Source organism: Malaclemys terrapin, chromosome 10, assembly GCF_027887155.1.
Source record: "Malaclemys terrapin pileata isolate rMalTer1 chromosome 10, rMalTer1.hap1, whole genome shotgun sequence".
Lineage (NCBI taxonomy): Eukaryota > Metazoa > Chordata > Testudines > Emydidae > Malaclemys > Malaclemys terrapin.
This window is the reverse complement of record NC_071514.1, coordinates 87,523,037-87,545,061: the sequence shown is the minus strand read 5'-3', so window position 1 is coordinate 87,545,061 and position 22,025 is coordinate 87,523,037. Positions and strand designations below refer to the sequence as shown.

The following is a 22,025-nucleotide window of genomic DNA, read 5'->3' as shown; positions in this document are numbered from 1 at the left end:
CTGAGGCTCCTTGAGCTCTCATGGAATAAGCTCTGAGAGAAACTGGAGGTCCACTTTGGCCACTTCATAACAGGCTTTCGCACAATTCGATGTCTGTCTAGATAGTCTCTGAACTTCAACTTGCATATGAATGTGTTGAGCCTTCTTATGCACAAGGAGGTCTGCCATCCTTTATCTTCCCCCCTCCCTTCAAGTAGTATTTTCTGTAAAACCCTTTCCATTGGTATTGAGGAATGAAATGACAACCCTTCTTGGTGTTACAGGTTATTGTGAGATTGGTCCCTGACAAGAAAGAGGGAAGTAGGGTGGAGAGTATGGAACTGGACAGAATATTCCATCATAATAGGGTCCAAAACTGAGGACCAAGAGTAGCTCCAGAATCCTTCAATGTAAAAAGAGCATAATTTGTCTTAGAACTAAATAACACTGACCTTTTAAATGGCAAGTCCTGTACAATGGATTGAGACTCTTGAGGAAGTCAGAGCCCTGAAGTTGAGAGAGCTTCTCATCACCCCATTGCAACCACTGATCTTGAACTTGATCTAAACTCCAAACTAGGCAATGAATACGATTTACAGCCAAATATATCCAATCATTTAGGCTCAAGTTCCTTTGGTGTGGTCTTATTTTGCTCACAACTTTTCATTAGCTGCCATCACTACTAACAAAAGTGGTACAGGATGCATATAAAAGAATTTAGCCTCCCTTGAGGGAACCTGGTATTTCTTGTCCACCTTCTGGGAGATAGAGGCTGCTGGGCCTGGGGTCTGCCAAATAACTTTTGCTTGGATCTATAATAGCCTTGTTAACAAAACGCTATTTTGCCAGATCTAAGAGATTTTAAGATGTCAACCAGCCTGTCAACCAGGTTCCTGGATCTCTTCCAAGAAAATCTGTTAAGAGTCCAAGACTCTTAAGCAGGTCCTGATACTCCTTAAAGTTATCTAGTTGTAATAGACAGAACAATAGCCTCAAAGGATGACAAGGAAATAAATCCACAGTGAGGTGGCATTTTCTTGGGTAAGTCACCAGGTGCAGACTGGGTAATTGATGCTGTAGAGCGAGAGCCCGTATGGGGCCAAGGCCTGTCAGGAGCACTTCTGTCCAAAAGAGGCTTCTGAACCCCAATAAAACCATGCTGGCATAGTTGGGTAAGAGCCTAGTAGCCCTGGTGTAAGGAACCATGGTCTGCCCAAAGCAGTAGTCTGCATAAAATCTGCCCCTGGAAGTCTCTGGATTCTTTGTCTAAGGCAGATAATACCAGAAGAAACATCCTTAAGGAATAAATGCACGAGTGCCCCACACTATCATCAGAAGTCATCAAAAACAATGCTATGTCAATTGGTGGGGCAGTGAATTGCTGAAGGTGGGGTGGGGTGGGAAGGTATTCAGTAACAGGTGAGAGATAGGCCCAGTACTACTTGAGTCAGTGGTAGAGTGTGATTCTGGCTCCTGTGAGACTCTCAGATCTGTTAATACCATATATGTCATTGGTACTGTACAGTGCTGAGAGGTCAACAGTGGAGCCAGGGTGGAGGCAGCTAGAGTCAACAGTGCTGATATAACCAGTGCCAAAGTACTCCATGTCAGAGGCTTGACAACACTTTAGTTATTCTAAATCTCCTTTTTAAAATTTGGTCTTGTTCACAGAGTATCACATACTGATCACCACTATTACTGAATCGTTTTCCTATGTTTAAAAGGTAGGTTTTTTGAACTACTGCTCAATAGGAGAAATGGTTTGTTCATCAATACAATATACTATATGTTTGGAAGCTAAGAAAGTTCAAAATAATGGAACTATTTGGGAGGCAAGGGAAGTTAGTGGGCAACATGTCAAATGTATACGACAGTGTCATTCTCATAAATCACTATTAACAGGCTTCCTTCAATTTTTCTTTTAAATCCAGTATGGAACGTGTGTTTACATGGTTCTGTTTCATCTTCCATGCACTAACCCCTAACAATTGCTGAACAGAAATAATATCTCAAATAGGAAAAGCACCACAGCTTATTTGGATGCAAATTAAAGACTCACTAAGTGTTGTCCTGTTATTCCTTTTACACCCATAGGTTATATGAACTGTTAATACCATAGCTGCTGGAATCTGACAATTCAAATAAAAGGGGAACTGGAAAAGAAAGGCCAATTCCTAGGAGAGCAAAACTAGCTAATTATGCATCTCTTTATTGGACTCGTCTACACTAGAGCATTCTGGCCACACCAATACATCTGAAATCCTCAGTCACATCTGGTATGCAACACATGTTCATACACAAGTGCTTGCATTAATGCAGCCTTGTTCAAAGCAAGTCCAACTACTGTGGCTGTGTCTGCATTAGCCTTTCCCTGTGCCAAATTTCCCACCAAATTTCACTGGTGAAGCTCTACCAGCGGTAACGATAGCAGGAGCAATATTGTAGGCAGGCCTTTTGGGACTGCCAGTGTTTTTACTACTGTTGTCTAACCTGGCTCACATAAGGTCTAAATGACATTGTAACGAGTGTTGGTGGCCAATGGCAACTTATCTGAACTAGAATTCAGATCTATGCTACCACCAAAGCTGTACCAGCAATTGCAAAAGTGAGAAATTTTAGAAAAAAAGACTAATGTGGACAAGTGTCCAGTCATCCCCCAGCTTACAGGGCCAATGGAGACAGCAAACTATAGCCTAGCAGCTGCAACGGTGGGCAGCAGGGAGGGAAAGGGTGCCTACCATTTGTTAACAGTGTTCACAATCTGTTGCTATTACTGAGTCCCGATCTGTGTTAAACAATCGTATAGCAACAATGAACACGAAGCTTTTTCCCACTCCCTCCCCATCGGACCAGGAGGAGTCTCCTTCAAAGGTGGCCTTTGCTATCATTATCAGTGTCCATCATCTTAGGATTAGACTATTGCAGTGACGCTTCCCATGGGGCTATACCAAAATGATGCAACAGCCAACATGAAATTCAATAACTATATTCCAGGATGGGACTGGAATGCCAATCAACAAGTTTTATGAGAAACAGGTCCTGTCAAATGAACTGGACATCATTTTTTGGTATTACAAATCTGGTTATTAAAGGTCTACATTTTGTCAATGCAGTTACATCTACAAGGCATTTGACTTACTACTGCACGACATTCTAATTAGAGTTAACATCAATCAATATAGCAATTACTAAATAGATAAGATAGCTAAAATCTCAAAGGGAAATCAAACAGAGATGTTACTAGCATACTCCCACAGGGATTCATTCTCAACCAAAAGCTATCAAAGTTTTATCAGTGACTGGCAGAAAGTATCATTGTGGATAAAGATCGGTGAAATGGCTAATAACGATATGGGTAGGTCACTTATATAGAGCAATCTGGATTGGTTGGTAAACTGGTGCAAGTTCATGGTTTAATACAGCCAAAAGTAAAGTCCTATATCTAGGAACAGAGAATGTATGTCAATTACAAAAAATGTAGGGACTGTACCCTGCAAACCCATGTCTCTGAAAAGAATTGAAGGGTCATGGTGGAAACATGGCTGACTAAGTGGATTAGTGAGATCCCTGAATGTATGACCAGAGGATCATCAAGTAGGAGAAGGTAAATTTACTGCTACTCTATATAGCACTGTGGACATCACTCCTGGAATACTGGCGCTGACTTCCAAAAGGAGGTAAACTACAGAAGGTTTAGAGCAAAACTACAAGAAAGATAGGAAAACTGGAAAATATATCTTACAAAGAGGCATGAGATCAATCTATTGTGTTTATCAAATAGACGGTTTTATATATCACAATCAATGTACCTTCTCAAGAATATATTTGATAGTACAGGGCTCCAATATAACAAAGGCACAACAGGATTATGCTTTAGTTAAACCACAAATCACTATTTGATACAGGATTTACTGCTGTAATTTTATGGCCTGTGTTATGCAGGAGGTCAGAATAAAAAATGATTTGTCCTTTTTGGACACAGAATATATGAATTTGTTAAATGAACCCAGAAACATCTGTATTGGCTGCCTTTTCATTTCCAGGTGGAGTTTAAGGTGCTGTTTTGGACCTATTAAATCCTAAACGTTTTGGGATTTGCCTACTTGAGACTGCCCTTCTCCCTCTGCCATGTTTTCATCACAACACCAGCAGACGTACTTGAGCTGAAGTCTTCTCAATACAAAAAAAGAAGCTGCTGGTAGATCTTTCTCCATAAGGGGTACTCAAACTTTGGAGATTTCCTCCTCTGCTTTGTCCAAATTAATCTGTTGACTGTCAGGGCACAATGTAGGGCCACATCTATTTGCCCGGGCACTTGGGAAGGGAGAGGTCTGATAAGGCCTACCATTTCAGGATGAGGAGGGGTATTTGTTTTTGTTGATTAGTTATTTTCTGTCTGTTTTTTATTACGTAACTGAGTTTAATGCATGATAAAGGCACTTAGAGTGAGATAAAATATACCAAAATAATCCTATACTGAAAAATCAAAAACAAAAAAACCAACAAAAACCACATAGTCCTCCCAGTACAATCCCACAATGCTCCTGCGTGCTATTTCAGTGGCAGCTGTGACAGATCAGATCATTGGTTCTGTCATGTGTTAAGACACTAACCTACCAGATTATAGGCTCAGCAATAGCTAAAGTAATATTCAACTGAAATCAAATGCTCCAAACCCCCAAACTCCTAGTGAGGGTAGGCCTGAGAGGTACTTTTGCTGTTCTCCATTCTATCTGGTCACTTCCATCCTCCACACACTAATCCCTACACCCAATGGATGCAAATGAAGTGAAAAAATAAAAACTTTATCATCATTGTTTATAAGTTAAACATTCTAACTTTTTCATCCCACAGGTATTCACTTGCAAAATACAAAAGGTGAAAGATCTAAGGTTACAGACAAACACAGACAACTCCTTCCCAAAGCACACGGACTTCACTGGGAGTTGCCACAAAAATCCAAAAGCTTCCTCAGAATCATCTTCTACACTACTTATATCTGAAAGAGAACACAGAACGGGATCAATTAATAGCGGCACAGCAAGGCTACCCTCTTGGTCCCCATGACCGCAATGCAAATACACATACCTCCATAAGGCGATTCAATACCTCTCTATCACCACACCCTGCACAGTGGAGCAATACAGCCCTTGGGGATCCCAATATGTTCCAGAAGAAGAAAGGACTTGTTAAGCCACTCACCAGAGCTCAAGATGGATGTCCTCCCCACGTATATGGACCCAGACCACTCCCATCTGACACTTAGTGGGGAAATCCAAGAAAAGAAAACTTACTTTAAATACAAAACAGAAAAAAGAAACGTATGGCAGTAGTAACTAAAAATAACTAAATCAAGCCATGTTCCTTACCTCCTGGAGCAGAGCCACTCAATGGTGGTGGTGCTTGTTATCAGTCCAGGCATCCAGGTCCAGAGTCTGACAGTGATTGGCAGGGACTCTAGTGACTACCATGACAAGCCCTGCTAGTGCAGCTGCCATCACTGCAGAATTAACTCTGGCTCAGCTGTGGGTTGTCCCCTTAACACATTCCATGTTCACACATTCACATGACTATCAATGCCACATGGTGAGACAGGCAGCACACCATGAGCTATAAAGCCAAGGGTGGCCAACCTTGGCCTGAGAAAGAACCAGAATTTACCAGTGTACATTGTCAAAGAGCCACAGTAATACATCAGCAGCCCCCCCCATCAGCTCGCCCGCCCACCCACCGGCAGCCCTGCAGATCAGTGCCTCCCCCTCCCTCCCACCCTGCACCTCCAGATCAGCCATTTCGTGGCATGCAGGAGGCTCTGGGTGGGAGGGAGGAGGAGCGAGGGCATGGCAGGTTCAGGGGAAGGGGTGGAGTGGGGCAGGGCCTGTGACAGAGCCAGGGGTTGAGCAATGAGCACCTCCCCAGCACGTTGGAAAGTTGGCACCTGTAGCTCCAGTCCTGGTGTCGGTGCCTATATAAGGAGCTGCGTATTAACTTCTGAAAAGCCGCATGTGGCTCTGGAGCCAAAGGTTGGCCACCCCTGTATAAGGCAAACCCTGTAATAGCTATTAATGTGTACTGTTATCCTGAGGTAACAGCAGTGAAAACGTGCAGCCATGAACAATCACAATAGTTGAGATGCAATGGTCCTCCAATCCTTTCCCATAAGCCTCCTTGGCACCAATTCTTGTGTACTATCTCACTATCTACCTGTACTGCTTGTCATAGCCAGATAAAGCACCAGTGAGGATACAGGGAGTCACAGCACAGTACAGCATGTGTGGTCATTCTCTTGCAGGTTAGACTACCATGGTTTGTCTAATCCTGTGATTATTTACCCCTCAGTTAGCATGCTGTGGAGACCTAAGCATGTGAGGTGAAGCAGGATGAATCCTGTGTCTTGCATCAGGATTCAGGCACGTGCTCGAAGGAGCAGAACTAGCCTATGCATCTGCTGGAACAAACTAAGATTGTGAACAAATACAAATGAACACCACAGAGCAGAGCCCTGCCAGGCCTTGTAGGATAGGGGCAACAACCAACAGGTCCTGCAACACTGAATATGTGTAGCCACAGTGCACCATACACACCTAGAGCAGGATGGGTAGTGTGAGTTGGTTCTCTGATAAATCTTTCTTGCCTTACACAGTTTAGTTTACTAACAATATTTTAAACCTGTCCACTAAACAAACACCCTTTAGTGCTCAAAAACTAGGGAATTTAATAGTTGGGTGGCATTTTACAGAATAGCTAATCAAAAACAATAAAGGTGAATTTATTATTATGATACTACAAGTTCATTAAGCATTAACCTGAGCAGTTCAGATCTTGGAAACCTATCCTTAAGAAGAGGGATAAGATTTCTAAGGGACACTCCAATTAGTGATGAGTTGGCCACACTACAGCATAATCAATGTAGTTGAGCCAGGTGAAAGCAAGAGAGTGACTTCCCCATTTAAACAAAAGAGGACTATAGTAAGTCAATAGAGAAGTTTCTAATCCAATAGTAATTGTACAAAAATGTTGCCACTTAGCTTTCTCACTACAAAAAGCATTGTTTCATAGAGTATTCAGGCCAGAAGGGGACCATTATGATCATCTAGTCCAGGGGTTAGCAACCTTTCAGAAGTGGTGTGCCGAGTCTTCATTTATTCACTCTAATTTAAGATTTCGTGTGCCAGTAATACATGTTAACGTTTTTAGAAGATCTCTTTCTACAAGTCTATAATATATAACTAAACTATTGTTGTATGTAAAGTAAATAAGGTTTTTAAAATGGTTAAGAAACTTCATTTAAAATTAAATTAAAATACAGAGCCCCCCAGACCAGGGGCCAGGAAATGTGAGTGCCACTGAAAATCAGCTCGTGCCATAGGTTGCCTACCCTGATCTAGTCTGAGCTCCTTCACAATACAGGCTACAGAACCTCACCCAGTGATTCTTGCATCAAGAGACTATGATTTCTGTTTGAGCTATAGCATCTCTTTTATAAAGAATTCTAGTCTTAATGTACAGACAGCAAGTAATGGAGAATCCATCACATCCCTAAATAAGTTGTTCCAGTGTATAGTTACCCTGAGTGTTTCTAGTTTGAATTTGTGAAGCTTCAGCATCTGACTACTGCATCTCTTTGAGGCTCTTTCTACAGAGAGCTGTCTATCATCTCTCTTCTCCATGCAAGTACTTGTGGACCATGATTAAGGCAACATTTTAATCACGGGTATTTTTAAGTAAAAGTCACGGACAGGTCACGAGCAGTACACAAAAATTCACGGTCTGAGATCTGTCCATGACGTTTACTACATATTCCCAACTAAAACTTGGGCCAGGGTGCTTGGGAGGGGTGGGGGGGAGAAATCCAGGGACGCCACAAGTGCTGGAAGGGGTGGCCCGGGGTGGCCGGTGCTGAGAGGAGGCACACGGCCTGGGACCCCCGCTGGCACTGGTGGTGGGTGTGCAGGCGGCGGCACATGGCCCAGGATCTCTGCTGGTGGTGGCAGAGGGGAGGGTTGGCAGGCTCCCTACCCAGCTCCGACCGGCATGTCTGTGCAGGTCCTAGGGGGAGGGGTGCCTAGGGGGGCTCCGTGCACTGCTCCTGCCACAAGCGCCAGCTCTGCAGCTCCCATTGGCCAGGAACCATAGTCAATTGGAACTGCAGGGGCAGGCAGCATGTGGAGCCCCATTTCCCCTCAACTGAGGAGCTGCGGGGACTTGCCCGTAGGAGCCAGGGAGCTCCCCCTCCCCCAAGGTAAGCGCTGATTTGTGCTGCTGATTTTCCACCATGGTCCACAATTCTTTTTCAGAGTAACGGCACCCAGTACAGAGTTCCCCATCCTATCCATATAGCCTACAATCTTTGTTCCTAGTTGTATACATTCAGCTGTATTAAAATGTATATTGTTTCCTCGGATCCGGCTTACCAGGTGATCCTGATTACTCTGTATCTGTGATGTGTCCTCTTCATTATTTACCACTCCCTCAATCTTTGGGTAATTTGCAAACTTTATCAGTGATGATTCTGTGTTTTCTTCCAGGTCATTGATAAAAACTGCTAAATAAATAGTGTAGGGCCAAAAGCCTCTCTCTGTGGGACCCCACTAGCAAAATACCCACCCAATAATAATTCCCCATTTACAATTACATTTTGAGACAGCATGCCATATCAATGTTGTATCATTCTAGTTTATTTAATCAAAGTGTCATGCAGTACCAAGACAAATGCCTTACAGAAGGCAAAGTATATTGCATCAACACTACTGAATAGCATTTGAACATCGTTGAGCACCTTGAATAGCCAAGAACAGATGCCTGAAGGAGCCCACTAAAAACACCCCCTTTCGATGATAATTCTTCATGTACAAGGTCTTAGAGATCTATCAGTTAACCAGTTTTTTATTACTTTAATATGGGTTACACTGATATGTTGACACTAGCATTCTCATTCGGGAGTAGACAAACAATTCAGTCAGTCAAACTGCTACCTAAATAAGACTCATTTCTCTATTATTATTATTCTACTCCATCCAATGTCATTAACAACTGCAGAACTGGAAGTTCTGGGATTATGAGTAAACCTAAACATCTGAGAAATATCACAAAACCATAAGTGATTAGGCCAAACTGCAGCAATGCTTTATTTAGGTTTGAACTGTTACCTAAATAATCATCTGTTCCAGGCCCTGGGCACTCTTGACTCTCAAAATATTCAGTTATACATTTGAATGGATACAACACACACTGGTAGCTGCAAAATTTTAAAATATAATGTAAGCCTCTAAGTTCCAGTCTCACAGACCCCTCACAGTCTCCCCACCTCTTAAAGCAGGGATGAGTGGAAATGCCCTAAAGTTCAGCAAACTCTGGTTATTTCAGACGATTGGTGAACAAATTCCTAATGAAGGACACCTTGTCAGCATTTATAGCTTTAGGAGAGGAAATAATATCTGAACAACTGATATATTGAGTAGTGCATTTTGACAAACTAGGATTTTTCTTAAAAGGGAAGGTAGACTTATACAGTAGCCATCTGTCTTTATGTATAGTAAAGGGCTCAAAAATTGATGGATAAAACATCTCTCAGGGATCCAGCTAGAAGGCAACATGAAGACATTCTTTCATAGCAGAGTTTTTTTTTCAGAAGTGAATTTGGTCTAATCGAGCAGTCAGTCAATCTTTATCTTATTACAAGCAGTCAAGTTTAAAAATGAAGGCACTACTTGATTTTCTGCCTTCAGGAATTTCTGACAAATTATTAATATAGAAAGACGACAATATAAAATTGACAAGCATTTCCCAGAACAAGGCATTTTGGCTTACCAAACTCTATTAGCCTACACAATTAACTATTTGCCCTTAACTTCATCATTCTATTTCATAAGCAACATACAAGAAATGTTAATGAATTAACTGACCCTAGTTTTCAGAACTAAGTTTAATGAAGGTTCAAGTTCAGTTATTTAATAGTTCCTCAAGCTGTAGTAAATACATTCAAAATCTATTCTGATATGGTTGAGATATGAACTCTGTACCAAGCATATAAAACAGTATGCAAGTGGCCTCTGGTTACAGAAAATGATATGAATGTTTGTATTTATGTAAGATAGAGTTGTGTTTGACTGGTCTTGTCAAGTCCCACATCAGCTGATGGTACACCAATGTTTTTTTAATTCCATATGGCAGTGATTTAAGAACTCAAGAACTTACTTCCCAACACAATGGAAGCTAACAGAAGTGTGAACAGAGCTGGTTATAACATTAATTTAGGTGAACATTTAGATTAATTTTATCTCTACCCGCAGAGATATCTGTTTCAACAAAGTTTTCATTGGGAAAGTTTTTGAAATCCAAGGGTGTCTGGTCACTTTTGATGGGAGAGAAAAAAACTTGAGCTTTTTGATCTAAAAACTGCTATCTTAACACAGGTTCATGAAGTGGAATTATCTCAAAAGGTTTTGGTTTTGTTCCAACGTATTAGGAAAACAAAATTTTGAAACCTTGGTAGTTGTCATAAAATGGAATGGCTGAAGGATGACCAATCTGTAAACAAGCTAGAGATCCTCCAAGGACCTTAATTAAATAAAATTCAAAATTTTATTTGTACAGAACGCCACAACAGGCAACTGGTAAAAATGGATTCTCACAGTCACCAGCCCAGCAAAGCACTGCAGATTATGCTTAACTTTAGATGTGTGAGCAGTTCCATCAATTTCATTGAAACTACTTACATGCTCCACAGTTAAGCACACACAGAAGTGTTTGTGGGGTTGGGGCCCTGTGATATGTTAAAGAGTAGCTATGGATTCAGGCAGCCGCACCCTGATGCACCTGCCATACCAATCTTGGAGGAGGAGCCTTCAAATGGGAGAAGCTCAGCTCAGAAGGTGCAGGCTAGGGAGGCAGATAGGCCTCTTATCCTTCGCTCCCAGAAAGGAACAAAGCAGACATCCAAGCCCCGTGATGGGGAAAGTGGGCCAACACAGGAAGAGCCCAAAGAAGAAGCAAGAGGTCTGACCAGAGACACCTTATCCACTTCTTCCACAGGTCTCTGAGCTGGAACCAAGGGTAGAGGGAGAGACTGGGTTCCCCTATAGCCTCACCAGGAAGACTAATGGGAAGACCCAAGATACAAGGGTCCACAAGGACTATTTTGGCCTTGGACCAGGGCTGTCAGCCTGCATGATGTCCTGGGACTAGTGGGTGAAAACCCTGATTCAGTCCAAAAGGGGTGAGACCAAAGCTGACCCAGCTGTAGGGACAAGTCACAAGGCGACAGGTATCACCAGTGGACCCGGTCACAGGACTACAAAGAAAAAACCCTGCAAGGCAGCACACCAGGTGGTAAATCACTTTGCCACAAGCCCACACAATCCCTATCAAAATATAGGGATAAAATTAGCATAATTTAGAGTGACCAGAGCATGTTCCACTAAGGCTATGACTACACTAGAGAGCTTAAAATGGTGCAGTTGTATTGACACAGCTGCGCCGCTCTAAGCTGACGGGAGAGAGTTCTCCTGTCAATTTAATTAATTAACATCTTCCAAGTTGTACATAACTATGAGTGGAGATTGCTGGTGTGGACAGCGCTCTTAGGTTGGTGTAACTTATGGCTTGTTCACACCCCCGAGTGATGCAAGTTATATCAACGTAAGTGGTATTCTTAGACTATGTCTACGCTAAGTTACTATTGCACTGACGCTATTGCACTTTAATCCTGAAGATTAGAAATATCAATGAAAATAGGAAATCTGAAGCAGACACTTCCAACAGACACCGCTATTATTAAATTAACTGGGAGCTTTGTAGGAAGAGGGGGAAAGCAAAGGTATTAAAAAGCACTTAAATGAAATCCATTCACCATCACAGAAATTTGAACATCACTGTTTTACTTACAAATCTGGATCTTCATTTTATTTTAGTTTTTCTATCTCTAAATCTTTCAGCATCCATATAGCTCATGGAATAGGTTTGGTATAGTATGCCCAATACTAGATTAAAAACTATGTTAATATGAAGTTAAGGCTGAATATACTTATCAGTAATATTGGATAACACATCACAAGGTATCATAATTATTCCAAAAACAAGCATTATAACAGGAAATTCAGAGTTAAAGGTAAGTTTTCAGTGATGCCAGGCAATATCCATATAATTAGGATTACTGCCTATTAGCACTTGTGGTGCCAGATTAGAAGAAACTGATTTTTAAAGACTGATGTTTTGTTCCTACCAAAATTAACTTAGTTCTTTATCAAGAGAGTACAACATTTAAGTCATGAAACCCAAACCATACAGTACAACTGCATATTTCTGAACTGAACCACGTTACAGTTAGCTATGCTATTTTCCAAAAAACAACGAGGACTCCTTGTTGGTTTTGTGGATACAGACTAACATGGCTACCCCACTGATACTTGGTATGTAATTTCTAAGATTCCAGCTTCAAGTTCAGGTAAAGATTTATGCTAATGAGGGAACTTGTAGGAAGATGTATACCAACTACTTACCCTCTAACCTCTTCTATTACTAAGCAAAGAACTTCAGTTTCCAGAACCTTCAGGGGTCAGAGCCAATGTTTAAAGGGCCTGTTTTATTATTTAATAACCATCAAACTGATCTAAAGCAGGAAGCCACAGGAATCTCCAAACACCTGTATTCAGCCTCTAACCCAATTATCTAGATATGTAAATAACTCACTAACATTTCTTTCACTCTGGTTCATCTAGATCTTTTATAAACTGATCCAATCCAACGCAGACCAGAAAAGAACCAAAATAACTGCGACAGATCTAAACTATAGCTGTCACATTATACCAAATTTAATAAAATCTTTTGAAAAGAATGTGATAAGCAAGTTAATCCTTGCAATTCCGTAACCATAAAGAATATATGAAAACACTGTTAAATAAGTATATTAGGCTTTTAACCATGCTGCAAGTCTCAGCCTTGCTTCAGCACTGAGTCCCCCACCAAAGCCATTTATTGCTTACAGCATCCATTGGTCAGTAAGACAAATGGGCTTTAGCACAAGCTTCAACATTTCTCTACATTATGCCCTTAGCCGTTTTATCCAGTTCTTTTGCAAATATCCAATTATTGGGTCTCAATTTTTTCAGGTATGCTTACTTGCCTAAAAGATATCTAGAGGAGAATGTGAAGGTAAACAAAATTGGTTGTGCTGTTCTTGCTTTTTATGTTTAAGATAGCAAAAAGTTTCCCACCTCAAAAAGTGTTTCCTGTTTTTAAACTTTCAAAATATCAGAAATACCAAAAAAAACTTAACTTCCCTGGTTCTACTCCAGTACTTTTTGGAGGACACCTGTGAATAAGCTCCTTAACAGAGGGCTTTTCTTCTAAGTGTTTGTGTTAAACAGTCTGTATATAAAAACAATCACTTCACATTTAAATCAGGTCTCACTTGCATGTTTTTTCTGACATCATAAACCTATGAGTTCTAGCGTCATTCAGAGAGTCCTTCCAAGAAAGTTCTGAGTTAAGGTGAAAAAAATACAAATTTAAAACCTTTGATTACCTTAAGTGGGTTTAATAAAGCGGGTGCTACATTTACTTAAGTATTTAGACAGAGCTAACATCTTCCAAGTTGTACATAACTATCTAGTTCCTGCAATCTCTCCCCTAATACCCAAAGACTCCATTTTTGTTACTTCCTTTGGATACTTTATCAATGTCTCATATACAGAGTTGAGTGAGGAACAAGCACAGTGATCCAGTCACAGTTACAAAAACTATGTGAAAATGTGTTATTTCTTGTAATATCCATATCCATTCAAGAATAGGGTTTGCTTAAAAAACAACCACCCACCATGCTGCGCATGCAGATTTAGTTTGAAAGCTATACCACACCCAACTGTCTGTATCACTACTCTCTGACCAGTTATTTCTAACACATGGGTATGTACCTAGCCATATTAAACTACTTATTTGACCTTGTAAACATAGAATGTTGAAAACAGTGTTCATGATTTTACTCCATCTTTTAACCCTATCCTGCTTTGGGATCAGTTTTCTCTAAATCTTTTACCAATCAAGAAGTTGACAGCCTAGGTGTCAGTGATACAGACAAAGCTGTCTACTGATAAATGAAGTGCAAGGGATTTTAAAACAGATACTATGAACTCAAAAAAACAAAACAAAAAAACCCTCACATTTTTCTGAAAAGTTTTATATGTACATTACAAGAGCTTAGTCTACACTAGAAAAAAATTGCCAGTAAGGCTATACTAATAAACACTTCTAATGTAGATGCAGATTATATAGCAGTGGCAGCCAAATTTACAGATTCTCTGAGCCACATATGATAATCTTCAGAAGCTGAGAGCCAGGAACACCTTCCAGAGCTCAGGGCTTCTACCCTGCGGCTGGGTGTTGGGCTCGGGACTTTAGCCTCGTGGTAGGCACCTGCCGGTGCTTGGGGCTTCAGCAAGAGCGGGACTGAAGTCCCAAACCCCGGCAAGTGACTCCTGCAGGGCTGAAGCTACTAGCCCCACCAGCCCTCCACAGGGCAGAAGCCCCTAGCCACCGCCCTCTCTCCCCATCTGGTAGGAGGAGACTAGTGATGGGTGGTTCTGCGAGCCACATTTTAACTGTAAAGTGCGGCTCGTGAGCCACATGCAGCTGTTTGGCCACCCCAGTTATATAGCCATAAAAGTACTTTTGCTGGTATAGCTTATACCCAAACAAAATAAACTATGCCAGAAAAAGCACTTTTATGTTAACACGAAATTAACTCAAATCAGTTTTTTTCCAGTTTGTTTACATGTATAAAAAAAAGATTCCAGGATTATCATTTTGTGTGTCACTCAGAAGCCAGTTACATCTGTAAAGTTGATGTGAAGCGATAGAAACAGCTACAAGCATGGTTGAGGGCTCACTGTTCAGAATATCACCACGTTGAATCATCAATGGGATTATTGGTCTGATAGCCAATTTTTAAATTCTCAGACATTCTGACTTTACTAATTACACCTGTGTGGTATATAGCCATGCATGTATCCCATGTCACCAGTACTAGACCACTGATCACCACCCTTACTCTACAGCTAATCTGCATGGACCAATTTCATGGGTTGTTTGAGGAATACTGAACAGATGGTGGGTTACTTGGCCCAATGGCCACACCCACCATCTGCACAAATCTCCCAGCATAACTTGTCAAAACACAAATCAACACAACTATTCACACAACAACTGAAGCACTACTCTGAAGCCTAGAATGTCTGAGTCAGTGCAAAGTGATGGAAACAGCTACAAGCATGGTTGAGAGCTGTTTGATCAGAATATTACCAGGATCAGTCACCAATGGGGTTTGCAGCCTGTTACGGTCCCATTTATTTTATTTATTTATTTTTTATAAACATGGTTTTACAAATCACACTTGTGCAACAGAACAGGCTTTCAGCTACTAATTACTGATTATTAATAGACATCCCATTTATTTGTCAGTAACCGCAGTTAAGGTTGTATTGAGATTGGTATTTAAAGCACGACTAAAATATCTTTCACATTTTAATAATTTAATTTATTCTCCAACATCAGCACTATAAGTCTTCAGAGGACAATTTTATTTTATTTTTAGGAGGTGGGGAAGAGGTTGTTTCCCAAACAAATTATTTCTTTTGTAGGGGAAATGCTTTAAAATAGTCCTCTAAAAAGTTATCCTGTTTTCCTCACATTTCTTTAGGTTTCTATAGCTAAACAACCACCCTTTCCACAAATGCCACATTTCTCTCACACAAACTTTGATAACATCTCACATGCAGGGCACTTTTGAATTTAAAATTAAACTGTTATTTTCCCTTATTTGACATAACCTGAAAGTTACACGAAGGTTAGCCTGCAGAAATTTACAGATTCATTCATGACATTAGTCTTCTCTTAATGTCAATTTGATTCCCTAAGAAACAATTACAAAATAAAATAAATAAAAAGACATCTTTGGGGGGGGGGGGGGAGGTAGAAATGTCATTTTCAGTGAAGACGGGAATTAGCATGGATTGGGAATAGGGATGTAAGTGGAAGTGTGGTTTCAGCTGAGAGGGGCCCAAGGAGGAGCTACACTGACAAACCATCTGTGTTCCATAGAGGAGTTGTGCTGGGGGGACCCCTCTGGAGTGGAAGGGAAATGTGGAGGTGAGAAGATACCATGTGGGGACAGCATGGAGAAAAGTAAAGCTTGAGTTCCTCTCCCTTCCACTTCATCCTTCCCCAAAAACCCTTCCTGGCTGAATCCCCACTTCCTCTCTCATCCCCCATCACCTCCTACTGGGCTGATTAAGTTTATAAAAGTCACTGTGTATAAAATCTAAAAGCTGAATGTAACACACAGAAGCAGGGAGACAGGAGCAGAGGATATGTTGTGGAATGGGGCTGGGCCATCACCCCTACCCTGAGGGTTTTAAGGGTGTTTTTTTCACATCTCTGAGCAACAAAGGTTGATAGTTATTAAATCTTAAAAACTGCACTATAATAAACTTTGTTTGCTACATATCCCATGAATGCAAACTATAAGCGACACTTCAGTCAGCTACTTCCCTTCTATCAATCAGTGTTCACAATCAGAATGCAAGTCAGCAGCTATATCTGAAAGGCTTATTTTAGTACAATCACCTGTGAGGACCCTCTCCCTCACTACCACTGGCTAGTATCTGAAGGGGGGGGGGGGAAGCAGGTTACAGAAACAACAAGGAGTCTGGTGGCATCTTAAAGACTAACAGATTTATTTGGGCATAAGCTTTCGTGAGTAAAAACCTCACTTCTTCGGATGCATAGAGTGAAAGACTTTCACTCTATGCATCCGAAGAAGTGAGGTTTTTACTCACGAAAGCTTATGCCCAAATAAATCTGTTAGTCTTTAAGGTGCCACCAGACTCCTTGTTGTTTTTGTAGATACAGACTAACACGGCTACCCCCTGATACTTGACACCATGCAGGTTACAGAGTAACAGGTGGTCCCTTCCAGGGCAAGAGAGTTCTAATATCCTTTCAGTGGAAGATTCCATTAAAATAACTACAACCCCCCACCTCCCCAAGTGTAATGAAACTAGAAGTCTACTTTCAACAGCATGGTTCAATCTTTCCTCTCCAAAACACAAGCCCAAAGAAGCAGTTGTTTTCCTTTCACCGTCAGAATTATAATCATGGAGACAAGCTCAGTTTGGGGGCATATGCTGTACACTAGAGGACCCAGATGATTCATAGAAGATGGGCTTTTCATCTTCCCTGAATGAAAGTGGAAATTTTAGTTTCCTAACCTAGTGACCATCTTAATCAGGTTCACTCTGTACAAGAAAAAAAACACAACACTTTAGTGTACAAAAACTGTGCAGTAATTAAGGCAATTACAAGTATTTTATATCACTATTTATCAACCAGGGGTATGCAGAGGTCTTCCGGGGGTAGGTATATCTCCATATATTATATATCTCATAGAACTGGAAGGGACCCCTGAAAGGTCATCGAGTCCAGCCCCCTGCATTCACTAGCAGGACCAAGTACTGATTTTGCCCCAGATCCCTAAGTGGCCCCCTCAAGGACTGAACTCACAACCCTGGGTTTAGCAGGCCAATGCTCAAACCACTGAGCTTTCCCTCCCCCACAGCAACTTGTCTAGTTATCTGCCTAGTTTTACAACAGGGTACATAAAAAGCCCTAGCAAAATCAGTACAAAATAAAGTGTCATACAGATGATGGACTATTTATACAGCTCTATATACACTATACGCTGAAATGCAAGTACAATATTTATATTCAAATAGATTGATTTTATAATTATATAGTAAAAATGAGAAAGTCAGCATTTTTCAGTAATAGTGTTCTGTGACATATTTGTATTTTTGTCTGATTTTGTAAGCAAGTAGTTTTTAAGTGAGATGAAACTTGGGGGCACACCAGACAAATCAGACTCCTGAAAAGGGTACAGTAGTCTGGAAAGGTTGAGAGCCACTGTTTCATACCATGCACTGCCCGACTGGGAGATTCCCGCAGATCCAATCGCACCCAGACCCCCCCACACACCACTCCTGATGACGGAGTTCCCACAGTGCCCAATGCACTCAATTCCTCTTTGGTTCCACTTTGGGGGGGTCCCTGCAGAGCCCATCGCGCCCAGAGCCCTCCACCCCTATCCTGGGGTTAGCGCAGAGCCCATCACATCCAGAGCTCCCCTTGCCCTGGTCCCGACTGTGCAAGGGGGGGTCACACGTAGAGCCCATCATACCCAGAGCTCCCCCCACAGCTAGTCTAGGAGTCTAGTGCTGACCGGGAGGGCGAGGGGGGTGTCGTCCTGCACCGCCCCGGTCGGGTCCCGCCAAGCCCCACCGCGTCCCTCAGAGCCTCTCGCACGGTCCGCCTAGGGGCTGCCGTGAGGGGCGAACCGCACCGAGGCTGCGGAAGAACTGCGAAGCGCCTTGCTGGGGCGCACCACGACGCGCGGAAGGGCCGCCCGCACCTCGCGGCCTGGGGCCGGCCAGCCCCGCGGGCCCTGGCGTTGCGGCCTAGTCCCTCCTCCCAGAGGGCACCCGCGGGCCGCAGCAGCGGCCGAGCCCGACGCAGCCCCTGCGCACGGGGACCGGCACGCCCCGTACTCACGAGGTGGCTGCTGGTGCTGGCCATGGGCCCGCCCGGCCTCCCCTCGAGTCGCCCTTTAAGAGCCCAGCTCACGGCGGCGGAGCCCGAGCCAATGGGGCACCCGCATCCTCCGCCCGTGACGTCACCCACAACAGTGCCCCCTCCTCTGGCAAGGGCGGGACTTCCGCGCTTCCATACTCCCATTGGCTCAATCACCTGCTACTCACGGGCAGGCCCAGGTGTAGTGTCAGACTCTACTTTTTGCCGATTCCGCTCCTTGCGGCGAATAAACGGGAGCGCACGCTCTGCGCATGCTCAGTTAAAACGGCGACGCCACTGCCCTCGTCTGGCCTTAGGATCCGCTCCGCTCCTGCCCTGAGCAGCGCTGGACTCCAGCCGCCTCTCACACCAACTTCCGGGTTGGCTCCGAGCCAGTAAAGGATCATGGGAAGCAGCCCGGCCTAGTCGCACACCTATTGGCTCCTCAGCCCAGACTCCCACCGCGCGGCTACCCATGATGCACCTGTCCTATTTCCTCAGCCCAGCCTGCCGATCGCCACCCGCCGTTCACCTGTCCCGCAGGGACCAGCTCCACCCACAATGCACCTGGTCTCCACGTACAACGTCCCCCCGGCGCACCTTCCCCCACGCACAGCCTGTCTGCCCAGCATGCACCGGGGCTGCGCCAACCCTTGGTCTGGGGGCTCCTGGGGGCTGGACCCAGCAGGTGCCGGCCAGGCGCTTTCCGGGGCTGCGCTGGGAGTTGGGCCCAGCATGCACTGGGACTGTGCCAGTCCTCATGCGCCAGGGGCCACTTGGGGCTGGGCCCAGCATGCACCGGGCCTACATCAGGGGTTCGTAGGCTGTGCTAGCCCTCACGTGCTGGGGGCACCTCAGAGGCTTTGCCCTGCATGCTCATAGGGCTGCACCAACGCACGCACGCCAGGGGCTCCTTAGGGCTGCACCCAGCGCACACGGGTTGTGCCAAGCCTTGCTTGCCAGGGCCACCTCGGAGGCTGTGCCCAACACGCTTCAGGCTGTGCTACCCCTCGCACACCACTGGCACCTCAGGGGCTGTGCCCACCAAGAGGCCCACTGGTTTTCTGAGCCTTGCCTCCTGTGTTACAGACTCTTTGCATCTCTAATGAGGAAGAGGACTACAAAGGCAACTGATATGGCTGCTTTGTAACTCCCACAGAGCTGAGGAATCCCCAGGTACAGAACTGATGCACAGTCTCTTCACTACCTTCTTTGCAGCTCCCGCAATGGCCAGGGGAAAGATGGCATTGCTAAAACGGCTGTGTACACTTGTTATTTCCAGCTGCTTCTTGGAACCATCAATACCCAGAACTAAACTAGAGCAGTCAATAACAAGAGCTGCTAAACAAGCCTCCAGCCAGCTCCACAATCAGCTGCAAAGATGGAATCAAGCTATCTTTACCCACCCCCCTATCCTTCAGTCCACTATTGAATGCTGTCATTGAATGAGCACTTTAATATTAATAATGCAGAATTAGAGGGGATTCAGAGCAAGGCCATGGGCATGATCAAATGCCTGGAAAATCTTTCCTATGAAGAAAGACTGAAAAGATTGAGAGTGTTTTACAAACGAGATGAATAAGTAGGGACCTGATAAAAGTATATAAAATAATTAATGGTAAGGAGAAGGTATATTGGGAACTTCTGTTTTCCCTGTCTCGTAAACATAAGACCAAGGTGACAGTCAATGAAATTAAAAAGTGGCAAATTCAAAACCAATAAATGGAAATATTTTCCCCCTCAGGATGCAGTTACACTTATAGAAATCATTGCTACATGATATTGTTGAGGCCAAATACTTAGCAAGATTCAAAAAGGATTTGGACATTTATATGAATAACAAGAATATCCAGTTATAACAGTTGCTAACATAACTTTTTGAAGAAATATTAAACTTCATGCTTCAAGTTTTAGAGATCATTTTACGTACTAGGAATTAGGAGGTTTTTTTGCACCTTCCTATGAAGCATCTGTCTAGTCTGGCCACGGTCTGAGAGAGAGAGGATACTGAGGTAGATGGAGCATAGTCTGATTCAGTATAGGTTTCAGAGTGGTAGTCGTGTTAGTCTGTATCATCAAAAAGAATGAGGAGTACTTGTGGCACCTTAGAGACTAACAAATGTATTTGGACATAAGCTTTCATGGGCTAAAACCAAGTATTCCTGATTCAGTATAGTAATTCCTGTGTGTTTATTTTCACTGTCTGAATCTGCTCAGGTTTGTGGACACATGTAGACACCCTGAGTATATTGAGAGGTTTAATACTGGAATTACCATAGTTTCTCCCATAATACAAATTTCATACCTATCCTCTTGTGGCCCTGAGATTGCCACCCCTTCTTGCTGACGGCTAGATACCGTGCATTGGTGGGAATTCAGTTTCCAGACATTGCAATCAGCTATGATTGCATTAGAGCAGGGGTTCTCAAACTGGGGATCGGGACCCCTGAGGGGGGTCGCAAGGTTATTACATGGGGAGGCCACAAGCTGTCAGCCTCCACCCCAAACCCAGCTTTGCCTCAAGTATTTATAATAGTGTTAAATATATTAAAAAGTCCTTTTAATTTATACGGGGGGGGGGGGGTGTCGCACTCAGAGGCTTGCTATGTGAAAGGGGCCACCAGTACAAAAGTTTGAGAACCATTGCATTCGAGCATAACTTAATTTCTTTACTCATGTTTGTTTTACAACTTTCAAGTGTGATTCTACTCAGCAGAAAATATTTTACTGTGAACATTTGAAAGGACGGCCCTGATTCTACAGTTCAATTTTTATGTACACACTTTTCCAACTGTCAGGCCTGCACTCAATCTGAGATTTGTAAATCAGCCTGATAACATCACTAATAATGAAACCACCAAATTCTGCCCTCACCCACACCTAGAGCCCTGCGCAGATACAAAATTTATACCTGTGGATATAAAGCGGATATCCAAGGAGCTGCAGGGCTCCACCAAGTACTGCAATGGCGAAAGTAGCAGCATGTTGGGCTGCTGTTCACAGGAGCTTCCCACCAAGGAGTCCCTTCCATGCAACAATCTGCATTTCCTGTTCGGGAGCATGCAAGCCGCTTACATGCACTAGCGCAACCAGGAACAGCTGCCAGTGAGCCTGGTGCCCACCCCAGTGGGCGAAGCTGGGAGCAGCACAGCCACACCAGAGAAGCTGGCCGCATGGGGCACTGGGAGTAGTGGCCTGACATACTGCTGCTTTCACCGCTACGGTTCCCAGTAGAGACCTGCAGCTCCATGGATATCCACTTCATATTCACAGATATAAATTTTGTATCTGTGCAGGGGTCTACCTATTTCTTTCCATATCCTTAAAGTGAGACGGACTGGGATTTAAGATTAGAAGAATGGCCATGCTGAGTCAGATCAATGGTCCATCTAGACCAGTATGTGGTCTTCCAACAGTGGCCAAAGCCA

The 22,025-nt window shown here is 43.3% G+C and overlaps 1 protein-coding gene across 5 annotated transcripts in view; it reads right to left on the bottom strand.

The window, feature by feature from the left end:
* The window catches only part of LOC128844166 (3-phosphoinositide-dependent protein kinase 1), a 136,146-nt gene extending 117,184 nt beyond the window's left edge, over window positions 1-18,962 (bottom strand). For 2 of the 5 annotated variants that reach the window (XM_054041636.1, XM_054041630.1), the window contains exon 1: window positions 18,580-18,684. In XM_054041636.1, the coding sequence (XP_053897611.1) occupies window positions 18,580-18,603 (24 nt within the window). In that variant the 5' untranslated portion in view covers window positions 18,604-18,684. Of the gene's footprint in view, window positions 1-18,439; window positions 18,507-18,579; window positions 18,685-18,774 lie in introns of those variants that run through there. The other 3 variants (XM_054041631.1, XM_054041632.1, XM_054041633.1) reach the window with 3 other exon arrangements.
* Window positions 18,963-22,025: the final 3,063 nt, after the last annotated feature.